General features: G+C 37.1%; 2 protein-coding genes across 2 annotated transcripts in view; one reads left to right on the forward strand and one right to left on the reverse strand.

Annotated features, from left to right (window-relative positions):
* Positions 1 to 27,359, forward strand: part of LOC145686307 (uncharacterized) — a 1,046,376-nt gene that overhangs the window by 982,887 nt on the left and 36,130 nt on the right. The gene's annotated exons all lie outside the window — the stretch shown is intronic.
* hgo (homogentisate 1,2-dioxygenase) overlaps positions 1 to 27,359 on the reverse strand; it is a 720,105-nt gene that overhangs the window by 66,658 nt on the left and 626,088 nt on the right. Inside the window, exon 7 of the mRNA XM_081759460.1 lies at positions 12,365 to 12,588. Coding sequence (XP_081615586.1) covers positions 12,365 to 12,588 — 224 coding nt within the window. The remainder of the gene's footprint in view (positions 1 to 12,364; positions 12,589 to 27,359) is intronic.

Consider the following 27,359-nt stretch of genomic DNA (forward strand, 5'->3'; position numbering starts at 1 on the left):
TCTTTTTTTTTTACCTATATACTTACGTTTCCCACATATATTCTGTTTGTTTCTGTATTATCTTACGATATGACAGTTACAGATCCTTGGTATAAAAAATAGACACTAAGCTTAAGCCCAGCAATCTTACATTATAAAACAGTTTGCAAAGAAAGAGCAGCTGTACATACATTATAAATAATGGTACTTCGAAATCTGATATTGTTCTCTGTCATCACTCGGCGATGAAGGTGTTTGTAAGCACACCACACTTCTTTTATAATTTAGAGGTTACCACATTTTGAACTAATATTTGCACTCTACTTTGTTTATCTATGAGTTTAACAATGTTAAGTAATTTTTGTAATGCATTTAAAATGTGTTTTTATAGCTGGTTACACTCCTGTCTTCTTATGGCAAATTTTATTATTCCAAGATTTCTGTAGCATAGTCGTTAGGAAAATTTTGGAAGTTCAAAGAACTAAAGTACCATATAAAATTCGGTACAATTATTATGTCCAAGACAAAACCGGCAAATTATGTTATATTTATTTTGCCCTGTACAGTTATCCAAGAGAGTGGAATTGGAAGGGGAGTTCGACAAGGATGCTCCTCTCGCCAACACTATTTAATGTCTATCTAGAAGAGATAGTGAAAAAGAGCCTATATGATGATGATGCATTTTGGTAGGAGGTAGAATGATTAGATGCATACGATTTGCAGACGATATGGCGCTTGTTGCAGAATCTGAAAAGAAAATAAATAAAATGTTAGAAAAAATGAGAAAGGGCTTTGAAGAATATGGGATGAAAATAAATGTTAGAAAGACAAAAGCCATGGTGATTGGAACGAAGGGGTCTGTGTCAAATATAAAAGTAGGAGGGGAGAAAATAGAACAAGTGAATAGTTTTCGATATCTGGGTAGTATTCTTAGTAATAACATGAAGTGCGAACGTGAAATAAAAACAAGGATAGGAATGGCGAGAGAAGCCTTTAGGAGGAAGAAAAGTCTGTTTTGTGGGACCTTGAGTAAAGAGTTGAGAAAAAGACTCATAAAATGCTTCGTGTGGAGTGTTGTACTGTATGGGGCGGAAACGTGGACATTACGTAAAGGTGATGAAAATCGACTGGAATCCTTCGAAATGTGGGTGTGGAGAAAAATTGAAAGAATTAGTTGGGTCGAGCGGAAAACGAATGAGAGAGTGTTCGAAATGGTGGATGAGAAAAGAACACCTTTAGATATTATTAGGAAGAGGAAGAGAAATTGGTTGGGACATTGCCTAAGAAGAGATTGTATCTTGAGGGACGTCCTAGAGGGTATGGCGGCGGGAAAGAGAGGAAGGGGGCGAAGGAGACTATAATTAATGGATGATATAAAAACAGAAAGATCATACGCGAAGACGAAGAAGATAGCGGAGGACCGTGAAGCATGGAAGCTTCTCAGCTGCGGCAAGTGACCTACCAATGAAGGCAGAATACCTATGATGATGATGATGATGGTACAGTTATCTGCAAATAAACGGAGATTCCCAACTTCAGGAGGGATTATATTTGCTACAGAGATTTAAAAATAAAACGATCTGATTTGAATCATTGGAAGCTCTTCATTACTATAAATGTAATAATGTGAAAAAGTTGTTTCAATACAACAACTACAAGATGGCTCAAGTAGAACAAATCTTAGGCAGGAAGTATAGGGAGTTCAACGTTTTGTATGAAGTTAAAAATTAAACTAAGGACTTATTAAACGTTTAGGAAACTTTCTATGATTCATCTGTTACTCATCTGAAGTTTCAAGCCGTTCATCTGTCTATCTTAAATTCTGCAACTGCTTTTTAAATGCTAATCTTATGAAAATTTGCTTTGGATATTGGTATGCTTTAAGACAGTTTCAACACTAAAATCTTGGCTGAAATATAGGACAAGTATACCCAATTTCGCAATGAATTGCATATTTACATATATATTACAAAATATATAATTGGCAAATAACAGCAGACTTGATTGTTTTGGAAGCAGGAGGGGATCCAGGACGGATTTCTGGGTGGGGAGGTGATGGCTTGTACTACTGCTACTTAGAGCCAGTTTTAAGAGCTCCAAACTCTGGGATGGGTTTTGTTTATATTTAAAATAAAAAAGTTTCTTCTTCTGGGGGGGGCGATTGCCCCGATTTTTTTCCTGGGACTCGCTCCTGTTTGGAGGTACATATTAACCTGACTAGAAAGATATTGTTGCTTTCTTGCTGCTTTTGAAAATTTAGGAATGTTCCATCGAAGTACATAATACAATTGGGTTTCAATTTCGCAGTTATATGTCCTAATTTTGCAATAGGTGTGCCTAATTTTGCAGTACTGAATGTTTGTTACTAATTTCACTGTCCTATAGGCTAATTTGAGTTAAGTACGATCAGTAATGATACGATCTGAATTACATATGTGAACACACCGATATTTTTTCATCATTGTTAAATTTCGTTGATCATTATAAGGTAAATACAACGTTCATCATTTCATTTAAAAAAAAAAAAAAACTTTCTACTGAAGCCATTCAAATACATTACACACGATAAAATAGAGCTTAGATGTAATATTAAAAAGTAGAACATGAAGAGAATTGAGTGCTATAGCAAGTCTGGAAACAAAACAGGCTTATGTAGCTAAACATAATCTTACTCACTTGACAGAGGAAGTGTTAGATGATCAAATGATCAAAACACAACAAATCAAATTAGCTTCACTAAACAAAAGCTACTAGCAAAACCAATTCAAAAATATTAAACTTGATGAAATAGCTACAATAGGAAACAATAGAACACGAAAAGCATTGAGTGCTCCAGTAAGGCTATAAACAAAACAGGCTTAGATAAACATGACAGATCAAATGAAACAGAATCAAATGTTCAAAGCATAGGAAAGCTAATCATCTTCCTGCTTGTAACCAAAGCACATGAAATCAGGCGCATAGCCTTGACAAAGTTCATGGACCTTGGCGAAGCCTTTGACAACGTTGCATCCTAGAAAACTTGTAACAACGAAGTCTTCTTGCTTTTGTTTTCTCGTGTACCGGGGCTACAAACAGCCTTACCGAACTTAAGCCTGTACTGAGTTTTATATGGTGGCTAGGGATATTTTGCATATATTATTACATTCCTTGTAATTTACTCTACATGATATACTGTGCTCTAACATCTATGTTACGAATACCTGTTGAATAAGCATATGCACTTTACGTCCCAACGAGCACAAAAAATTTCAGTGCTTTTTCTATTTCATCTACTATCTGAGGAACCCTGTATTTAGAAGAACAGGACATTTCTTCTCATGAAGGTGTACTTGCCACATAGGGGAAAAGTGGGGCAAACAGACATGCTAATGAAATATGGCTGTAGATTTTTATGCATGTTATATTAGGTAGGTGGATACATATTCTGTTGGAAACTACAGACTTTTACATAACAGGAAAAGTTGTGAACGAAAAGCAGTAGTCCACGAAAAATCACAAGAAAAAATAATGCCGAAGTGTCCATATGCCACCGACAGTGGGGTATAAGGACGCTACAAAGGGGGCAAATAGACACTGTGGAAATCTATCATCAGAATCATCATCACAACGCACACACACAAAGTACTGGTTCATGTCTATTGGAAACACATGAAATATGAAGCCAAAAATGACATCTCAAAATCCATTTTCCCCTTCTTGTATACCATTGTGCATTCAAAGAAACATTAGTCATATGGAATTGTCGTTTTGTTGATGGATTGGATGCTCCACACTTTTAGATACCGTCGCAAGGAGATTCTTCATAGCTTTTGGATTGGACTATTTATTTCTAAGTTTACGCTGAAGCACGTCCATGGCACCAGGACTGGAAAGTATTCTTGACCCAGCTTTGTTCGCGTTCGGTGTTGTTCTAATGACGTCGCTGTAGTCGAAGAACTTAGACACGAAAAGCTTATGGTTTGTGGCGAATCGGAAGTGCAACTTGCTTCTTCTCTTGGTAGGCCTAGATGTACATCACCTTCATCTCGCTCTTCAGCTGCACGATGTTATCCATCCAATGAACACCCGTTTGCATCTGATTCAATATGCTCTTCATTGTTGGTGACTGTTTGAGCAAATTTTTTGAGCGTTCTCTATGGTTAAGTTTTCTCACCTAGCACATGATAATACTTCAGCCACTCGTTTATTCAGACGTCTATGACGCGGTAGAAAACCTCTGATCCAGTCAGCACTAGCCATTTGTGTGTTGTTGCTGAACGGATGCTTGCCATACCAAAAGAAAGCAAATCTCCCTCGTAGTCAAACCAAATCTAATTCCTTCAAGATCTAATAGTTAGGTTTCTAGTTCGTTTCCTATATTAATCGAAAATGTGGTGTGCTGTCCAAACTTAACAAATATCTCTATCAGAAAGAACACTACACGGCAATGTATTGAGAGGAATGTTAAATGTTCTTGCTGCTGTTGACAGCGGCAGTGCAGTTTCCTTAAAGCGCTAAGTGCAGATGCTATAGACTGGGCGTTCCACCGGCATCTGTTTGTTGTCCTTTTCCGATGCCGAACTATGACAAAAAGGAAAATGAAAGGCTGTATCAATTACCGGTGGGGTTGTTCAAAATTTTTCTAGACTTAATTGCTTATCATAGTCTCTCAAAATAACTGTAAATATCACCATCCGTTTGCCCCCACGACAAGCTGCCCGTCTGATCCAACATACGGGTTTCTAATGAAACACCAATTTTTATCAAAAGATGGCACATAGTACCCTGTGACTCGGTTGCAGCGTGGCGTGATCCATGGTGCACAATGTACCTGATTCTTACGGTTTTACGCACGCTTGTAATACCTTAGAGCCTTACGGTAGACGTTGCAATTATTATAAATAGTGATTCACGTGCCGTACGTAATGTATAGATGGACACTTGATGTCTTCCAATTTGCAAATGTCCTCACTTGAAGTGGATTTGTGGACAGAGACAATCTATCAACACACAACCCCAATTGACAACTACACACACTTCAGTGTTCCTACTTTCGTATTCCGATAATACACCGAAATGTTAGGACATGTCCGTTTGCGCCATTTTTACTACATTATTCATGCGAAGAACTACTTTCATAACCTTTCCCAAGTTCGTAATTCTCCACGTTATGTGGTACTGCAAAATTAGCATTCTTACCCTATTTGACCATATCAGAAAAGCAACGAGCTTCTTTTACAAGGAATTCACTAATATCAAGTCATTGATATTAGAACTCCCTTAATTACGACTCAGGCCCCTTTCCACAGCAAAATTCAGTTTAAAGTTATATGTATTAAACTATGGAGACGTTCTAGTTGAACCGGTCTATTTACGAGACTAATTTATGTGTGAATTCCCATTGGTCCATTTGTGGGATTTCAATTTTGAAAACCAAGTGTCTATAACATTGAATAGTAAAACTATCAGTTAGTCTTAAAAATATTGAGTCTTTTCAGACGAGATAACATTAGTATTGCACATCTCAGGGTTATCACTTTGATCGAAACATTTGTCTAGGAGGCCTCTTTTAACTTATAATGTAAAGAACTGGCAATATTGTCCGTATTACAGCCACCATCGTTCACTCACCTTCATTCCAAACTTTTACTCCCATTCTGCCCATTGCGGTACTAAGTTAATGCTTGATTGATGCAAGATAAATAAAGAGTGTTCTAAACGTATGAGTCTCTCTTACCAAATGTTACTGCTTACGTGGTTTTCCATAAAATTTAGAATGTCATGTGTTTCAATTCCGTGTTTTTGTATGTATATCACGCTTTATTAGCTACCAAGTCGATCCCCCAAGGAATAAAAAGTAAGGTCTCTAACAAAAGCTTATAGAAAGAGTTTTGTGATATACTACGAAACAATGACGGCTTAAAACATTCTCTTATTAAGCATAAATATCTTGACGATTCTGTTTAAGTCTTGGTACTATTTGTGCTGGTGAAGTGTCTTCTGCCAATATTCGGGGCTGTGATGAAAATAACACTTCCAGAAGATGCTGCGTTGCACTGTGCAATTGCAGATTATGGTGATGACAAATGATTTTAGAGAGACATTTATCTGGGTATTGAAGGCTTTTCTAAATCCTTTTCGAAGCATTTCAGAGTCAGGCCTTCGTTTAAAGCAACAACGTAATACAATTTGAAATTTCAGTCCAATGTCCACGATTTAATAACACTTCTACTCTTGAGAGCAGAAAAAGAAATATCCGTGGATTTGTTTTACAGAATTTGTTGTCCACTCTACTTTCATGGAACATATGTTGTAAAACTGATTTTAAATAAGTACCATAAAGCAATAACGAAACTAAGTTAAAATAGAACTTTTGTGAGTATGTATAATCTATATATATAAAAGAGAACGCACAAAATCCTTTGTCCGCTCATCACGCTAATACGGCTGAACCGATTTCTTTCATTTTTGGGGGGTTGTTAGGATTTGGACCCTAGATGGTTTTTATCATATCACTTTAATTTTTAATTACCAGTGTCTTGAGATAATTGACCAATCAGGTGTCCATACGTACAAAAAATCCTTTGTCCGCTCATCACGCTAATACGGCTGAACCGATTTCTTTCATTTTTGGGGGGTTGTTAGGATGTGGACCCTAGATGGTTTTTATCATATCACTTTAATTTTCAATTACCAGTGTCTTGAGATAATTGACCATTCAGGTGTCCATACGTACAAATCCTTTGTTATTAGTTCATCATAGGTATAAAAATAAACGTATTTATATGCAACCCGCATGACCCTGTGACTCGGCGGGTTAACATAACTGACAGGCGCTATAAATCACTTGAAAGCGAAAAAGTAAAAATTATCTAAGTAACAAAGTTTATTGCGTTCCGGGATGACCGCAGCGAAGCGGGGCGGGTTGGGGTGACCGCAGCGAAGCGGGGCGGGTTAACATAAATGACAGGCGATATAATCTTAACATTAGTGCAATCTTCTATGGTTTTTATCATATCACTTGAAAGCGAAAAAGTAAAAATTATCTAAGTAACAAAGTTTATTGCGTTCCGGGGTGACCGCAGCGAAGCGGGGTGAACGCTGCTAGTAAAGACATACAAAGTAACTATCATCAAAATAAAAATGTGAACAAAATGGTACATGTCATTTCAAAATGATGTTTCAAATAACGATAAATATCTGATCAACTTTGACCTCCAAAGACTCAATAAGTTCTAAACAACCTGGTATTACCCACCACTAACTTATGTATACTTGATATTCATCTTATTTTTCTACGATGCTAAAATCGTGTTTATTATTTTATTAGTTTGATTGAATAATTAATTGTTTGTGATTTAAAATTCCTTTCCAGCACGATTCTTATAAAAGAGGGGAGTTACTTTGGTCCAATATGAAATAGTACTCAATATTTAATCCGAGTTACACATCTTCTCCACTGCTAAGAAATTCGGTATCATACACGGTAATTATAATAGAAACCACGTAAATATTTCTTCATTATCACAAAAGTTTTCATTTGGCAGTTTTATAATATATAACAGAAACAAATGAACTATTGTATTTCTTAAGAAAACCTTGTGGAACGATTTTACGTTAAGATTTAGAAAATAACAGTTGGTTAATTAGATTTTAGTGTCCTTTGCAGCATCGAGCTTATATGAGAGACTCATAACTGAATGTAGGATTCGAACCATATGAGTTGCTACCTCGAATGGAACCCTGGTCTCCCTTGCTCAAGAGAATAATAATAGGATAGCGATCATACTTAATGTCTTATTTTCTGTTTTGGAAGTTTACATACAACTAACTAGACTAAGAGCTAGACTTCTCCAAAATTTGAACACAAGAACACATTATTAAGAAATGAATCCAAACCGCTCGATTATTTCTTATGGTACCTCAAATCTACTTCTCACTTTATATGTGGTTTCCTGTTGTACACTTGGCTTTCTTTACAGTCATATACAACTGCGTTTGTGGCGAATGCTTTAAATTACATCTCCGTCAATGTATAAATGTATTTTTGGCACAAGTCTTATTTTCTTTTATGCCGCAATAACTGATGTAAAATAAGTTGAATCTCTGATATCATGGAGATTCGAATTATCGTTAATAATAATACTTAAGAGATAAAACTGTGATAACAATTATCTAAACAATAAAATTTCATGAGGAAAATTACTTAACGTAGAATCATGTATTTCTAAGAGCATTAGTGTCAGAAGAGATAACGCTGTAAACAATAAGTATTGAGGATCTTTGCTCTGATTTTATTCAATTTTTACTATTTACATTTCAATATTTTTGACAATTTTGTTTTTGGTTACAATTTTAATATACTCTGATTCAATTTCAATATGTTCATGCGCCGCGCATCCTTCCTTATTACATTAATAGTGTGGAAAACAATTATAATTTAAACAGGCTAATGCGGCCATTTTGGCACGAACCATCTTAATACATAATCTTATTTCAAACAATTTTCATTTAAAATAATATTAGTGTAACAGTCCTACAGGGCTCTAAGTCCGGGACTTCCTTTATATAAATCTCCCGTAAGGGAGGTAACTGGAACTGGATCATTAGTGTCTCAATTAGACTTACATGAAAGAATTTTAACTAGCTATCAGTTTTTGTGCTACATAAAGCAACTGAGGTTACCATATTGGATGTCTATCTAGGCTCGGGTTTGAATGACGGGGGAATTGTAGTAGATCAATGAATAGATTTAAAATATTATTTCCTTCTATTGCTTCAGATTCGATGTTTTTGTGTATATCAACAATATTGCAATTCATGTTTGATTAGTGTTTTCCTTTTTTCTCATATGTTGTATGTAGTGAAATAGTACATTGTACCCAGAACAAGTTACTTCATTGATATATGGCACTCATTGGACAACGTTCCAAACAGTATAGAAACATGTTGAAATGGAGAAATGATTGATCCGTCATCAAATGACCAGCATAAGGAACTGGTTCAGGCAGGCCTGCCAATCTTTCAGTTGGTGAGAAATGTTACGTGTAAGTTGGTTCCATATGGACCAAGTGTCTGTAGCACCAGAAAATGTAGTTATAACAGTAAAGGGGGGAGATATTTATGCTTGTTACTGTACATGTGTAAACGATGGCAAGACAGAGTTATTGCTTATCTCAGTGCAATTAGTGTTGAGTCAGAGGTGATTGTATGCGACGTATCGTGTAGTTGGATTCGGATTGTGAAATTAGTAATCGACAGAAACAATCAATGTGTTTAAATTTTGTTTAAACTTTCGAAAACGGCTTTAGAGGCCTACCAAATGTCACAAGTATCTCTTCCCTATGCATGAGTGAGTCATGTAAGACTTTTCAGTGGTTTGTACGCTTTTACCTTGAAAAAAAAAACTCTCTGTAGGATTATCCCATTCTGGTCGCTTATCCATCAGTTAGAATAAAGAGAAAATGTCCTATGTAAGTGCAATTGTGAGATTTGAACGTTGCACACCGTTCACGAAATTGCGCCGATGTCTCCAAATAGGTTCATATCACCAAATCATACACAAAGACTTAGCGATGCAACGGCCGAACACTATATTCTATTTTTCTACAAACCGGGATGGAGATAAGCCATAAAGTACCTTCTTATTGGAACTCTTAAGATGACAAGGACGAATAGGATGTAAGTCATCCATATGAGTTTTACAGCATCAGTCCTGGAATTAAATGGACAAACCTGGTATGCGTATCTTTAAGTTTCAAATTGTAGTCTATATTAGAAAAAAATCGATGATAAAACGAGCAGTTTGAGAACAGGAAGAATATCTGGAAATGCCTCGTTTCGGAGGTAGAAAGCAAAGAAAATTTGGCACAACTGGACAAGAATGGAAATAAACTCGAGAACAAAATGTCTGATGAAGGTCAGATCAAAGGTATGATATTATTCATACCTGAGATTTAATTAATATATGAATGTATTCGAAGCAGGCGCGGTGCAAGGGGAGCCCCAAAAGAAAAGTAAAATATTCCGTACATCTGAAGCAAAAAATGCGACGAGAAATCGTCGATTCTAAGCAACAAAGTTTTTCCGGTTGAAATATGTTGAATAGAGAAATGATTCAATGGAAACTATGGAAGTGAGAATACTGATACGGATGGTGCGCCACCACAAAAAAAAAAAAAAGCAATCTTAGGAACTACAAGCCGGACATATGACAGTAGACAATTACACGGTGTGAATGTTTATTAGAGTAGTTGCAAGCAAGTGCAGGAAGTCAATAATCGCATCCCACAAAATATCAAAAATAATAATTGTAGAAAACTAGTTCTGTGCAGGAAGACGTAGAGAAGGTAATAAAAACTATCGACGAAGGAAGCAAGCTGCGTAATCAGGTGGATATTGTAAAGAAACAACGCGAAAATACCTTCGGAAGACAGCATAGAACGTAGTTAGCACCTGCTAAAGACAACGACGAGTAATTTTTACCATGTAAAAGAGTTATTACATTGAAATGGTACGAAATATATCTACAGGTTCAAAGTAGATGTTCAAAATGACGTCTCCGGCGTCGATCAAGCATAAAAGCGTCGCAGGAAGGTTTATTGTATATCCTCAAATATTCTTGGTGTCATTGTAATGATGTCATTGACAGCGAGGATTCTTGCAATGAGTTCATTTCAGAGGAGTTTCATAGTTTAGGATTTTGATGTAACCTCACAAGAAGTAATCAAGTTGGATGAGATCTGGTGAACAAGCTAGCCAGAAGCAGGACTCCCTCCTCCGATTCATCTATGTGGGGATATTTGATCGAGACGCGTACGAAAAACAACATTAAAGTGTGTTGATGCCCCGTCATGTCGAAAGCATATATGCTGACGAACAACAAACACAACATCTGCTATAAAGTTGGAAGTCTACGCTGCAGAAACACCACATACTACTGCAGTTAACCGGAGAGGGAGAAGATAGGGGCCTATTGAGTGGTTGCCAACCATAACTGCTCACGTCTTTACTGCAAATATCTGTTGATCGCTTTTAACAGTTGTCAGGTGAGGATTTTCATCGCCCCACACGTGACTATTTTGAATATTAAATAATATTCTCTAGTAAAACGGACTGAACAGCACATTACCAGACTGAACATACGTAAGCGTGGAATGCTTCGGATGTCTCCTTTATGGAAGTCTTTCACTATATAACCTAATTGTTTCATAACCGTCTCCATTAGCCATTCCATAGGTAGACATCATATAAGAAAGCTCGCCAATCGCAAACTCCATTGCATTGCTAAAGTACTTTCTATACATACACGACACACAGAGTAACTACACTACACTAGGCTGTCAGTACTAATAAGACGACTGCCAACAAGCCTTGCATCTGCATGAATCAAAACACCTCACAGGCAAGTGATAGCTGATGCGGTAGGCATGTGACCCCTACGAACTGCACTATTGTCGTAGAAAGGGATAATTACATTATATCATTAGTTCTGACTGGCAATTCGTATACTGTCCGTTTCCTGGCACTCTTTCTAATTGTTTTGCTTCAAACAGAAAACGTGTTCACTGTTATGAAGTAGCTATTGCTTGGAACCTCAATGAGACGCGAGAAAGCGCATGCGAAATGAGCTGAGACTATAAAGAAACCTGATACACAAGCATTATATTTAAGATGAGACTTATTACAACATCTACAAGACAAGACGAGAAAACCGTACTTTCCGTCTAATGGGTAAAACTACTACAGTTTCATACATACTACCTTTGACCGGATCATATTCTGAAATTTTATTTTCACTTATTGTGTATTCCCGTCGTTTTTCGGCGGGCTATATTAGGACAGGAAAAATTTCGAGCCAGTGACCTATAACGTAGATTCGTTCTTTCGTGATTGTCCACCATCCTTCTCAGTGTTTCTCATGATCATAGTTCCCATCCAATCCATAGTTCATGGTTTCGCAAACTCATATTTTCTCTTTATTTGATTCAGTTACACATCTTTCTAACCGAAACAACTTTATTGCGTACAATTGACGTTTCCTCAGGGCTACCCTTGTGCCGCCCCTGCTTACAACACATTCCCATAATAATGAAATCTCAGGTAAGAAAAATATATATTGCTTTGACTGGGCCTTAGTTGAACATTTCATTCTCGAGTTATTGCCATTCTTGTCTCTTGCGACATATTTTCAGTGGCGTCTTATCCCCGAAACGACGCCATTCCGAACAATTGTTTCTATTTTCAAATTGCTTTTTTTAGCAAGTCTTTTGGCATATATAAACTGAATATATATATATATATATATATATATATATATATATATATATATATATATATATGAGAAAGAGAGAGAGAGACAGACAGAGAGGAAGAGATGTGCAATAATTAAAGTACTACTTACACAATGATCAAATGATACTGTATTTATGACCATGAAATTATCAAGATTATATTTGTAAGGTACGTAATTTCCATGCCACGCTACAACATCGAAGGGACTATGATTCTGGCTGGCTTCAAACAGATGTCCTTGGTATTTCGATAAAACGGTAAATTCTACATCTTTATCTTCATACCAAGCAACTGGAGTTAGGAAGTCTCGTGGATTGGCAAGTCCATTCGCACCTTAAAAGAAAAAAGATATGATATTCATCTCAATATAACAATTCAAAACTTATTAATAATTTCGTTGAGATAGCGTGGCTTATGTAGGGGAACTCACCTGGCTTAATCCACCCCGTTTGTTGAGTGCAAAGTTTTTTTTAATGTACTTGCAGCGATAAGAGAAAAGCTCACGAAATTATCACGTAACGGGTCTTATCGAAATGCAGAACAAAAGGGAACATATTAGCCACAGAATGACCTATAATTCTTCAAATACGATCCCCCAACTACACACACACACACCAACAAATACTTCTAAGGAACGAATATGCTACTGGGGCCTAACGCTTTAAAACCTCACTAATATTCGGCTTTCTCTGTTCTTGACACTTTTCTCCTGTGAGAAACTGAGCCGACCTGCAAGTACAGCTCATATCAACTTTCAACAATGAGGCGAAGGTCGACTTTACCAAAGGTATTGTAGACCAACAGTAGCAATGTTTTTTTCTTTTCCATCTCTTTCACAGAAGGTTTGCTGGGTTAGTGCTCATTGCTGGTCGGTGATTCATTGCTTTCAGTTGTTGCGATTGCTAGGATAAAATAGCTGGTGTTTTTGTGATTCGCTGTTCTTCGTGCATTTGTCCTTGTTTCATTGGGCCGATTGCGGCAACGTGTTTTTCAGTGTGCATAACTTTCTCTCGGCATTTGAGAACGACATGAATAAACAACTAGAACTTTCGTCTTTCTTTTCTAAGAAACGTAAAGGAGAAGAACATGCAGCAGTGGAGACTGATGTTGATGCAGTCGCAGAATTTGTGAGTAGTGCAGACGATCAGAGAAACCAAACTGTGCTAAAAAAAAAAAAAAAAAAAAAAAAGTGGGATCATGAAGACTCCCACAGCACATTTTAACTTTGATGATGGTCATTACGTCAACAGGGTAAATCAAGAAATTCCTAGAGATATACCTCACAAGTTGCTAACAGAACCGTGGATGCCTAATGCACAGTATGAGTTTTCGGTTGTGAAAGGAAGGCTTTTCCAGTGCTACTGGTTAGAAATATTCCAGTGGCTTGTATATTCACACGAACTAAAAGGTACACTTTGCCCTGTGTGGGTCAGTACATTTGGTCAGGATGGCGTCCGCGAACATCAGTGGTTGGAAAATCTCGTAACAAAGAGTTTCCAAAATTGGAAAGATGCCATAGAGAGCTTTCAGTCACACGAGAGTACTCAATATCTTAGCATTATATTGTGCTGGCACAGAACTCCTTGTCTATTTTCACACATGAAACACCGAGTGTGTTAGAACTTGCTGATGAAGGAAGAAAACTTTAAGTGATCGAAAACCGTGGAAAACTCATCCCAGTTGTAGAGAAAATTATATTGTGTGGTCGACAAACTCTCGCGCTCAGAGGTGATAGAGACACAGAACTTTTGGAACTGGAAGAACCTGATTACAATTATGGTAACTTTCGTGAAAACTACTCAGGTGTAATGTATCTAGTGGCGACAAGGTTTCCGGTGAAAATTTGAAGTTGGGCCCATTCAATGCACATTACATAAGCCCAAGCGTACAAAATGAAAAAAATGAAGTGTGTGGGGACATGATCTTAGAAGATACAACTGGGGCGGGGTTAGCCCAGACAACTCTAAGCACCTTGTCAGATTTAAATATAGACGCCAGCAGACTTCGTGGACAAGGCTACGATGGAGCTACTTCCATGAGTGGTCGCTTCAAAGGTATCCAAGCAGAGATAAAAAAAATATGTCCCACTGCAGCTTACGTGCACTATGCCAGTCATGTTTTGAATCTGGTGCTGTCAACTGCCTGCACAGTAACACTCGTTCGAAACTGTCTTGGAGATGGAGGAGAGACAATAAACTTATTTTTCTCCTCGTCCAAGAGTCAAGAGCTCTTAAAAGAAGTAATCAGAAACAGTGGTAACGAGGGAACGGGAATATCGCGTGGTTTGTGCAATGGGTGGAGGTGGATGGAGACACATGAGACTTTAGCAACATTTGTCGAATTGTTTTGTGCAATAGTGCAATCGCTGTTGAAAATTGAAGAAACATTCGACCCTTCTGATTGAAATAAAGCACATCAGTTGCTGTGCTCCCTTCAGCGAGTTGACTGTATTGTTCGCCTTCTGGTGTGTAAGAAACTGGCTCAATAACGTCACACACAGTCACAGGTCTTACAGTCTGTAATTTGTGACCTACTCCAGTGTTTGGAACACATTCGTACTATGGTGCAGTCTCTTGAGAAGTTTCGGGAAAGTGTTAATGAACAGTTCAGTGCAGCTGAGAAGAAGGAAACGGCCTGGATGCAAACCTTCTGACATTCCCACGTCGCACAGACAAACAACAACACCGACAGAACCATATGGAGAGAGACCCAGAAAAACAATATGGAAAGCGTCTAAATTTTTTAACAATTCAGTTGGTTTGGCTACAACTTCTTTAATTCTTGACCATCTCTTTACTCATTTGGTGCGAAATACTATTAAGGCACGTAATCTGAGGTCAAGAGTGATATCTGCGCTCCTGAATCTAGCAGCGAAAAGGTCCGCTGATTTCAAATTTTCATTTTAACGGTGCCCAAAATTCCGGAACCACACCGATTCCATAATACCCAAAATAAGTATTTTTATAAGTTAGTTTCCAAGCTCTGTGACTGCGTGGTTAGGGGAGAAATGATAGATACTGAAAATAAGATTTTTTGGAGGTTTTCATCGCTGGGCAGTTTTGTCTATTATTCTTCCAGACTATTTCTGATTTTTCTCTCTCATAGACTATTCGGTTAGCGGCTTCATGTTTTCTGAAATATTCGATACAGAATTCTAAATAACTCATATCATCAACACCGAGCATCAAATGATGTAGAAGGTTGGGCAAAAAACATTTTAATTTTATAAGAAATTCAGTTTCATCTAATCATCCTCATACATGCTTAAGGTCTTTCATTAATTTATAGATGAACGAACTACTGCTTTCACCTACTTCCTATCGTCTGTGTTCTAAAAGTGCTCTAAACGAGCTTGGTAACTTATATTAGGTAATGCATTCTGAAATTTAGCTTTTAATTCCATGTAAGTTAGGTTGATTAGCTACGTCTACTAGGTACCAATAAAACGCTGGGCACTTTAGACAGACCTGCAAAAATTCTGCCATTTGGGGTTCAGACCATCACATATTCTACCTACCATTTCATATGTGTGTAATTTTCTACTGGGTCATATTTATCGGCCGAAAGTGAAATTTTGACATTTGGGTAAATACGAAAATTTTTAGGTTGGCTAATAACACCAAAAATTTCAATATCGTCTTCAGGCGGAGGATAACATAATGATTGGTTAGCCGTGAATTAGAAATTTGAGGATTTTTTATACTTGGTTCCCACCACGGCTCAGAAACCGTACTTCATTTAAATTCTCTTGCAGATTTTATACTCGAATTCTTACCATTTTCATAAGTTTCCCCAGTTGTTGTTGTCAGCTGGTTCTTGTTTACCGTATTTTTCTTCCCAACTGATTGCATGTGAAAGAATCTCGTTTTTCGTCTCTTCCGATCCCTTCGAGGCGGTGAAGGTTCAACCTGCGCCGAGGCTGGCGAAGATACCGAACTGCTGGAATCCTTACTCTCTACCTCAGTATCCTGATTTTTTTAACTAGTTCTACAGTTTCTAACTTATGAATACCAACTTTAGTGGGTGAATCTACACTACTAAGTGGAGAGATAAATACCAGCTGAGCTTTGTTTCATTGCTTGCTTTTCCTCGTGTTTTTACTCATTTCCGTAGAAGCTGGTGACTCACTATCATTAAACTTAGAACTAGCGCTTTCTATAGACTGTAAATTACTACTAAATCCCCTATCTTCTTCAAGAAGTATTCAGTTAACTATTTGACTGAGGTTTCTCTTTTGCAACATCTTTGAGATGCATGATGGAACACCGTATTCCTCATATTCAAAGATCTTATCTAAAATATATTGGTGTTAATTCTGGTCTCAGACCACTATTCGTCTACATCTTCTTCGGGTTCCCTTGAATCTTAGGTAAGGTAGGTGTAGCATCATGATAATCTTTTCTTCCTTCGTGTAGAGGTTTCTCAGCTACTCTTCGGGTTGTATATGTAACAGCACCGTCTCAATTAGACAAAGTAATATTCTCTTCGAGACTCAGGTGAGGCAGCTACATATCTTCATTTAAGGATATTGTGGGAATTAAGTTCGAGATGAGGCAGCTGCATATCTTCATGTAAGGATATTGTGGGAATTAAGTCCGAATTGCTAAGACAAAAGTGCCCTAGTTCTTCACGTATGGCAAGATAGAGCCCACTTTATAAAATTGGAACAATGACTAGGTATTCGTTTGTAGTACGTTTGTACCGTGTGTACCGAAAATATTTTCGTTTGTACAATTTTCCTTGTAGGGTTACTTGAGAGGTCAACTGGGGGGGACAATATTAGCGCCAAGATAGCCCCCGTATCACAGCACAAAAAATCGAAATACCATTCGAAAGCAAATCGTTTGCACCGAAAAAAGTTTTGTTTGTGCCCTGACAGTTTTCGAGAAAGAGGGGATGACATTTGGAGAGGCTATCTAGGATGATTTTGGATGATATTGCATGAAACATGGTGTATATATGGTTTTTGACTGCAGATTACGAAAATGATATTTATTTATAGTTTATAAATATATTTATGTATGAAGTGTAATAATGAGATTTTTCTATTTACAGCTTTGGAAAATATCCCCAGAAAATATCACTAAAAACGTTAGGAAGAATACGTTATTAGAAAAAAATACTTTGTGGTGTTCTATAGTGGGAACAGACCCAATTATAGTAAATAACAGCAAACAACGAAAATGCGTGGGATATAGTTTTTGAATTTTCATTAATAATAATATTTGTTAGTTATTAAGATAATATAGTTACTTCATACTAAAAAATAGGTGTTTATACACTGTAGTACTATAAGTAATAGTAGTGTTTAATTTAAAAAATCTAGTAAAATTACAATTATTAACAGAATAACTAGAAAGTACAAAAAATTCGGAATGGATGGTACAATGATAACTGCCCAACTTGCGAGAACCCCTGAATGGGAAAACCCTATTACTTGGTTGCGAAGTGGTATTGCTCAGCTATTAAATATGTTATTGGCAAATGTAGATTCTCACATCAGGTAGGATTGACATTATGGAATCAGAATAATCCAGATAGATCTTTCTGGTTTTCGTTCGAGGATCAGCGAATGTCGGTGAAGACTTCGTCTGGGTGGCTTTGAATCGAGTCATGCAAAATTTATGGAACAAGATCGGTTTGTTATTGATTTACATAATGTGTCCTTACATGTAGGGGAGGGAAGGAAATGTCAAAATTTTCCCTCTGATGAAGAGTATATGAGAAAGTGCAAAGGTATGGTCATTATTAAGAATAAAGATAGCATTTGCCTTGTCCATGCTCTGGTAGTTGCTAAGATTGATAATAAAGGTGATAAAATGCATGTAATCCTTATTATATTCAGAGAAAGAACTTTATGCCTTAAGAAGCAAAATTATTATGCAAGAGTTCTGGCGTTAATCAGATGAATGCTGGTGGCATACCAGAATTGAAACTAATCCAAAAATATTTATCTGATTATACAATTACAGTGTTCGATGATTTGATGGGGGAGAAAACATTTTTTCAAAGGCGTGGGGGTGAAAAGAAAATTAATCTACTATTTATAATAATCACTACAGTGTTATTACTAGTCTATGTGCCGCATTTAGTTGTGGGTACTTTTGTGACACGTGTCATAAAAAATATAATCAAAAAGAAAAGGATATAGGTCGCTGAAAGTCATTATGTCCTAAATGCGGGAAAAATCCTCCATGTAAAAAAAACAGATGAAATACTGAATTATGATAAGTGTAACATGTGTTTTTTCGGTAACGAATGTATGTCGTACCATTTAAAAACAGATTTATGTTTGCAATTGAAAGTGTGTACAATATGCCTTAAGGCATATCCTATTAAAAAGGATAGAAATCCTCATACGTGTGGGGAAAGGTATTGCATAAACTGTACAAGTATGATGCCGTCCCGTCATTTATGTTATATTGGGTCTAGGTCAAAACCCCCACACTCAAGAAATGTCAAAACGCCCACACGATCGGTCATAACTCCCACACAAATGGACAATTCCCCCAAACGCACGAACGGTCAAAACCCCCACAGCCAAAACCCCCACACTCAAGAAATGTCAAAACGCCCACACAATCGGTCATAACTCCCACACAAATGGACAAATCACCCAAACGCACGAACGGTCAAAACCCCCACAGCCAAAACCCCCACACTCAAGAAATGTCAAAACGCCCACAAAATCGGTCAAAACTCCCACACAAATGGACAAAACTCCCACACATAGCAACGGTCACAATCCCCACATAAATGGACACAACCCCCACACAAATGGACAAAACTCCCACATGCAGAAATTGTCACAACTCCCACACAAATGGACAAAGCCCCCACACAATCGGACAAATCATCCACACTCTGAAATGATCGTGATTGCACGTCTTTGTTGTGGCTCTTTACGACGCCCACTTTAGTGTTTCTGTTATTACAAAACAGTGCAAGAAGAATAGTTGCAACATCAGTTTAAGTGGAATAAAAATGTTATTAAAAAGTACAAGGGCAACATACAACCAGGATCATTTCAGAGTGTGGCAGATTTGTCCGATTGTGTGGGTGTTTTGTCCATTTGTGTGGCAGTTGTGACAATTCCTGCATGTGGGAGTTTTGTCCATTTGTGTGGGGGTTTTGTCCATTTATGTGGGGATTGTGACCGTTGCTATGTGTGGCTGTTTTGTCCATTTGCGTGGGTGTTATGGCCGTTGGAGGTTATGACCGATTACCAATGTGGGGGTTTTGGCTGTGGGGGTTATGACCGTTCGTGTATTTGGGAGATTTGTCCATTTGTGTGGGGGTTATGACCGATCATGTGGGCGTTTTGACATTTCTTGAGTGTGGGGGTTTTGGCTGTGGGGGTTATGACCGTTCGTGTGTTTGGGAGATTTGTCCATTTGTGTGGGGGTTATGATCGTTTGTGTGGGCATTTTGACATTTCTTGAGTGTGGGTGTTTTGGCTGTGGGGGTTTTGACCGGTTCCCGTTATATTCACCCTCGAAAATATTCAGGCACAGTAAAATGGATGTTGGTCTTTTATGACAGAATGTAGGCAGGACGAAATATTACACGAACATGTGCCTAACTTACTTATTGCGCAGCAGGTATGTTACCATTGTTTCAAGGATAGTGAGGGTATTTCATGTAGCATTTGCAACAGACATGAAAATATTTTTTATGGAGAAGATTGTGTTACTGCCTTTCTTGAATACTTAAGTAATAAAGCATCCAATATCAATAGAGTAATATGCATTGCACATAATGGAAAAGGATATGATGCACATTTTATTCTGCGTGCAATGATAACAGTAGAACATTGGACTCCAAGTGTCATTATGAAGGGTTGTAAAATTTTGTGTATTGCATGCAAATACTTGAAGTTTATTGATAGTCTGAATTTCTTCCCTATGGCACGGGCAAAACTATCTGAAGCATTTGGTATAGACGAGCTAAAAGGTTATTTTCCCCACTTTTTTAACACAAAAGATAATCAGAGATATGAAGGGCCTATGTCAGACCCTAAATTTTATGGTTATCAATACATGAGGAAAAAGAGCAAAAACAGTTTATGCGTTGGTATGAAAATTCCTCAAAGCAAACATTTAATTTTAAAGAAGAATTGATTCGTTACTGTCGGATGGACGTTGAACTTCTACATAAGGCATGCATTAAATTTTTAATAGAATTTCAACAAATATCCAATGTCAATCCATTGGTCGAGGCAATTAGTATAGCCTCCGCATGCAATCAGGTATTTCGACGCAATTCTTTGAAAGAGGAGACTATAGGAATTATTCCTCATAATGGATATCGTTGGTCAGACGAACAGTCCGTCGAAGCGATACAATGGTTGATTCACGAAAAACAGATACTCGGTATTATAATCAAGCATGCGGCAAATGGTAAGGAAATGGTTCTGATAGGTGTTTTTAAAGTAGATGGTTACGCACGTATAGATGACCAGATACATGTATGGGAATATGCAGGATGTTTTTATCATGGATGTGTAAATGCTATAAAACAGGATGTAATAATCCTATATATAACGATCCACATACCACTCTTGAAGTGCGTTATGAAAACACCAGTAGAAAAATTGATCATTTTAGAAAATTGGGTTTTGTAATTGACGAGATGTGGGGATGTGAGTGGAAGAATGAACTACGTAAAAATCCTCATATTGCAGAATTTGTAGTATAACCCTCTATGTAAAAACGATCCTATTAAACCGAGAGATGCTCTATACGGGGGACGCTGTTCAGCTGTGAAATATTTTTATAAAATTCTTCCCAGGGAGGAGGTGCACTATGTAGACGTCATCTCGTTATACCCCTACTGTTGCAAGGTAAAAAATACCCTATAGCTCACCCAAAAATTTATGTGGATACTGAATGTCCGCCAATCGATAAATTCGAGGGGATCGTAAAATGCACAGTACTCCCTCCCGGAATTTGTATAATAATCTTTTACCGTTTCGTAGTAAGGACAAACTTTTATTCCCTCTGTGCCGCAGATGTGCCGAAACTTTAAATACAGAAGAATGTGAACATAGTGAAGAGGAGAAGGCCCTCACTGGATCGTGCGTGGTGGACGAAGTACGTAAAGATCAAGAGAAATGTTACAAAATATTAGAAATGCATGAAGTATGGGAGTATAAAGTAGTGCAGTATGATCCTGTTAAGAAAGAAGGGGCATTTTCACAGAATATGTAAACATGTTTATGAAATTGAAAACAGAGGCTCATGGTTGGCCTAAATGGTGCAAAAATGAAGAGCAAAGAAATAAATATATTAAATAGTATTACGAAAGAGAAGGAGTACAGCTAAACAATAAAAAGTGGGTAAGGAAAACAAAGCACGAAAAAACATACGTAAACTGGCATAAAATTGTTTATGGTGTAAGTTTGCCCAAAATGAAAACATGAATCATACCGAAATTATTCGAGAATCTGCAAAATTCTATGACATATTAACTGACAGTAATGTAGAGATAACACAGGTAATTCCAATTGAAGAAGATGTGTTATTATTAAATTATCAAATATTGGATGACGCAAATATTTTCTGAAAAGTACAAATGTAATCATTGCAGCATACACCACCATGCATGCACGATTAGAGTTATACAACTATTTAGAACAGGTAGATAAAGATGCCATATACATGGATACCGATAGTCTTATTTATGTAGTCAGACCTGGAGGAGTAAAATTACCTCTTGGCGATTATTTTGGTGACTTAACCTTATGACGCCAACCTGGGGTCCGTGCGGACCCCAGGCTTCATTAAATTGATATATTTTCTCTGTTTGTTTCATATTCTTATCCACGACTCAGGACATCTCTTTTTAATATGTTTTCAATTCATTCATAACAATTTACTTGTTGTACGCTTTTGTATTTAGAAATTATAAGAATATTTAACAACCAAAACGTATTTAGGACACCTGGGGTCCATACGGACCCCGTGGTTTTTCATGCTTCCATATGCGCAGATAGATAAATAAAGCCTGCCAATTGGTAGTTCCTAACAACGACAACATAAATAAAAGTAAATATTTATTCCTCTGACAAGGGAGTTCTGTTGTTTTAAAAATTGTCCGAAGATGGCAGCACGGTCTTTATGTTATTATTCTATTAAAATTTGGATAGCTTACTGGATTTTACTATACACATATTTTTGAAACAAATAAACTCTCTTTAACAAAAAGTGCACTTCCTGTATAATATTTGTGAGAAAACCGTTCAATTTTATTTGTATTTCAAAGTTGCCGGAGTATATTACTACTCAAATATACAGAAAATTATGCGTTTCAGGGCAAAATTACGTTGAGAAAGTTCTGTTATTTAGTGTCTTGTCTAGGACTGCCTAAAAAAGAGCGTTCTGCAGATGTTAGAAGTAAAAGTAACTAGTAACTAAACAACTGACATTCAATCGGACGTCAGCCATTACGAGAATGAACGGGAATTGTCTGGGGAAGGGAAAGGAGACTAAACTACCGGTGGCTCCAATGAACGTGACGTGGACCTATTTTTTGATTATGACCCTCCGCAGCGTTGTAGCCGAATTTTAGACATGCCAACAGAGCACGGAACAAAGACTACAGAATTTGCAGCTGCACGTGGAAGAAAATCAAGTGCACAAGACCCTCCAAAACACCAGACGTTGACAGAGAATGTCGTCAAGGAATTCAAACCAGCGGAATTAGGTATTCAGAATGAACTACGTGACTTCCAAGTTTTCAAACTCCAGAATCAGCAAATCTGATTGTGCAGGAAACAGAAAGTTGAATCTATGTTGAAAAAGTAAAGGAGTAAAACTCAGAAAACGACCGAACTGAAATATATCCTTTCATAGACTTCATTAGAGTCTATTGTCTGTAGAGTCTGTAGAGAGTCATTAGAGTCTGTAGAGAGTTGTCTTGAGAGTTTCGAAGCAGGTAGACGTGCTTGTGTTGAGCTCCCGAAGTCATTCAACCGTAGCACAATGGGAATATCTATTCACGTCTGGAGGCTTCGTATAGGAGTCTTTAACATAGGCAGTCGCGATAAGTGTTGCAATCTAATGCGCAAATGTCAGCCGTGGGAAAGTGCAGTGAAAGTGTTCTTCGTTGGTGCTATTATTGCTGTATTGCTGGTGATTGGAGGTGTGGAGATGAATCCAGGTCCCTACACCCTGGATGATGTGATTAAAAAACTAGAGGAAATGGAAAAGAAGATGACTGACCTTCATGATGACAATAAGGAATTTCAAAACAAGTTAAGTAATTTGTTTTCCGAACTACAGGAGTTAAGGGAAGAAAATAAAAGACTGAAGGAGGAAATGCTACATAACCGCCGGACAATTGATAAACTTGAGAACTACTCTCGTAGAAATAACCTTCTCTTCACTAATTTAAAAGGGAAGACAAATGAAACATGGGCAGATTGTGAAACTGTGGTGCGGAAATTTGTGCGAGAACAGCTTCAAATTGAGCTTTCGGATAGTGATATCGAACGTGCACATCGCTTAGGGAAAGGAAGTAACAGACCAATTATTGTTAAGTTTAATTCTTACAAAGTGAAAGATAACGTTTTGAGGAACGCGTTCAAAGCTAAAGGTACACCGACGGTAATCTATCAAGATTTTTCTGCAAATATACGACAAATAAGGAGAGAGTTAACAGAACATATGAAAATTGCTAGATCCGAAGGTAAACGTGCGTTCTTACGATTTGACAAACTTTGCATCAATAACGAATACTTCACATTGGAGGACCTAAATAACATTCCTTTGAAGTGTGTAGAAGATGTTTCCTCTACAATTGCAGTAGCGTCAGGAACAAAACAAACTGTGAGCGAGTTGGATACAGTGTCAGTGAGTCAGGTCACCGGAACGACCAGCAACAAGGTCCTTACAAGAAAAATGACGAAAGGAACAGGTGCCACGCCCCGAGGGAACAAGTGGAAGTGACCAGAGACTGATTTCAAGGCAGGTAAGAAAGAGGAAAAAGCACAAATAAATTCTTCTTCAGATAACAACGTGCATTCCGAAGGGTTTCTAAGTGTGTATTATCAGAATGTGAGGGGGGCTAGAAGCAAAACTGAATCCTTCTATTATAGTGTGCTGTCAACGAACTACGATTTCTTGGCAATAACAGAGACGTGGTTGCATGAGGGTATCTTTGACTCAGAACTCTTTGATGCCAGATATTCACTAATCCGTAGTGACAGAAAAACCGGCAAGAGTAGGGGGGGAGGGGTAATGCTTGCAATACTAAGAAATAAATATAAAGTGTGCTTGATATATAATGATGACCTAAATAATGGCGTAGACTGTCTTTTGGTGAAAGTAAGTGGGGAGAGGGTAACAATGTGTTGTGTATTTTCCACCAAATTCTGTCATTTGTAAATATGATGAAATATTTCAGTACATTGAATCGAAGTGTCAACCAGGCTGCACCCTTCTTGTACTTGGTGACTTTAATTTACCAGACATTAAAGGTACGGGTTTCGATTTCATGAGCGCCCCGGGGCAGTACAAATTTGTAAATAACTTCATGTCATTATACGACTTGAAATCATTCAATGATGTTCAGAATAGTTTAGGTAGAACACTAGATTTGGTATTAACAAATTTAGATAATGTAGTGGTTGAGAGAGAAGAACTCCCCGTACTTAAAGAGGACAAACACCACCCTGCGCTATTAATTAAAATCAAACAGAACAATAAGGTAAAGATAAAAAGTCAAAGTAAAGTAATGGGTTATAATTTCAGTAAGGCAAACTACAATCAACTATATCACGAATTGGAAAAGGTAGAGTGGGAGGTACTGGGTGACCATACTGACGTTGATTGCGCTGTTGAAAAGTTTTATTCCACCTTATATAATATATTTGACAAATGCATTCCGAAAAAGAAACAGAGCACGGGAAACTATCCTAGCTGGTTCACGCTAGACATAATAAATAAAATTAAAATGAAAGCACGTCACCGCAAAGCGATAAGACTCGGAAAGTCAAATATAGATTTACATAAACGCGAATTTAATAAACTTCGAAAAATGATTAAGAAAGATATACAAGTCGCATATACAAACTTCGTTAAGGGAGCGGAATATTTAATACAAGAGGACCCATCTACGTTTTGGAACTTTATTAACAGTAAAACAAAGCATTTAAATGGTAATGTATTGTGTTATGAGGGTAAAGAGTTAGCATGTGATAAAGATATAGTAAACGCATTTGCAACCTACTTTAAATCAGTGTATACAGATGGAGCACCACTGCTAGTTGAAAGAGATGATTCGACATTAGTTGAAATGTATGATAAAATTGATATGTTGCAAATAGTGGTAATAGAAGTGGACGAGATTCGAATGGCAATCAGAAAACTAAAATCAAAGTGTTCGATAGGTATCGATGATGTACCATCATATGTAATAAAAGGTTGTGAAGAGAGTTTCTTATTACCTTTACACATGCTATTTAACCTAATACTCCAAACCAGCACGTTTCCAGCAAAATGGAAACTTACAAAAGTTTGCCCTATTCCTAAAAATAATGACAGTAAAGAAATTCAAAATTATAGGCCGGTTTGTATTCTAAACTCATTTGCAAAGATATTTGAAAGCATAATTTATAAGCGCATTGAAAACCACATTAAACCAGTAATATCGGATTATCAGCATGGATTCGTTCCTGGCAGATCCACCGTAACAAATCTCGCTGTCTTCACTGACCATCTAGTTGATACATTGGAGAGTAATTATCAAATAGATGTAGTTTATACAGATATTGCGAAAGCATTTGATAAGGTAAACCACACGTTGTTAGTGAATAAACTTAAATTTCTCAACTTTTCTGATCAGTTAGGCCTAATTGCTCTTATGAAGTCATATTTGATGGACAGAAAACAATATGTGGTTTATAAATCCTGTAGATCATTTGAATATATTCAATTTTCTGGAGTCCCACAAGGATCTAATTTAGGGCCGTTACTTTTTATAATATTCATTAATGACCTTCCTAATTGTATTAAAACATCACATAAACTACTCTATGCAGACGATCTAAAATTATATAGGAGAATTACAACAGCACAGGACTGTGTCAGTTTGCAGGAGGATCTAGACAGAGTAAAAGAATGGTGCAAGAGCAACTTGTTAAACATAAATTCAGATAAATGCAAAAACCGTGTCCTTCACTAAGAAACGGAATGTTGTTAAATTTCAATATAAGATAGATGGTAAAGAGTTAAAGGGGGAACAAACTATCAAAGATTTGGGTGTAATATATGATAACAAACTATCGTTTGAGCATCATATAAATCAAATTGTAAATGACGCAAACAAAAATCTTGGATTCATTTTGAGAATGGGAAGGGAATTTAATAAGTCGAATGTTTTACTGAAATTATATTTTTCATTTGTTAGATCAAAATTAGAATATGCGTCTATTATATGGAACCCCCACACGAAGAAAGACTCTATTAGAATAGAAAGAGTTCAAAATAAATTTCTGCGGTTTCTGGTGTACAAGAGAACAGGCATCTTCCCCACATATGAAAATAGTACTTCTCTTAATGAAAATTTTAACACAATGTCTCTCAATCACAGAAGAGTGTTAAATGACATGATATTCTTGTACAAAATATTAAATAACAAATTAAATAGTAAGGATTTGGTCTCTGCCTTTCATCTCAGGGTACCCAATGGAAACATATGTGTGGGCAATGGAAATTTCTTTTATTGTAAGAAATCTCGAACAAATGCAACAAAACAGTCACCAACGTGGAGGATGGGTGCAGTCTACAACAAACTGAGTAAATGTAAAAATGTTCTGGATATACATAGTATGGGTCAGAATAGATTTCGCAAATATATTATAGATATTCTATGTAACACTGGTATGAACACTGTAATTGGGTAGAATAACCTGTTGTGTTCTTCTTCTTAAATAAATAAATAAATAAATTATTTTGCCTCTATTGCCAAAATCGGCAGGAGAGAGGTTGAACGAATTGTGGCCAAGTGAAACTGGACGTCCAATATTCCAAGCAACTAGGTTGTTGAATCGTTTCTACTGTCTCCTTAGCCTTTGTTGATTTCATAATATTCAAACTAGTCAA

The sequence above is a fragment of the Thermobia domestica genome, chromosome 5, assembly GCF_964235325.1.
Source record: "Thermobia domestica chromosome 5, izTheDome1.hap1.1, whole genome shotgun sequence".
In the NCBI taxonomy this organism is placed as follows: Eukaryota; Metazoa; Arthropoda; class Insecta; order Zygentoma; family Lepismatidae; genus Thermobia; species Thermobia domestica.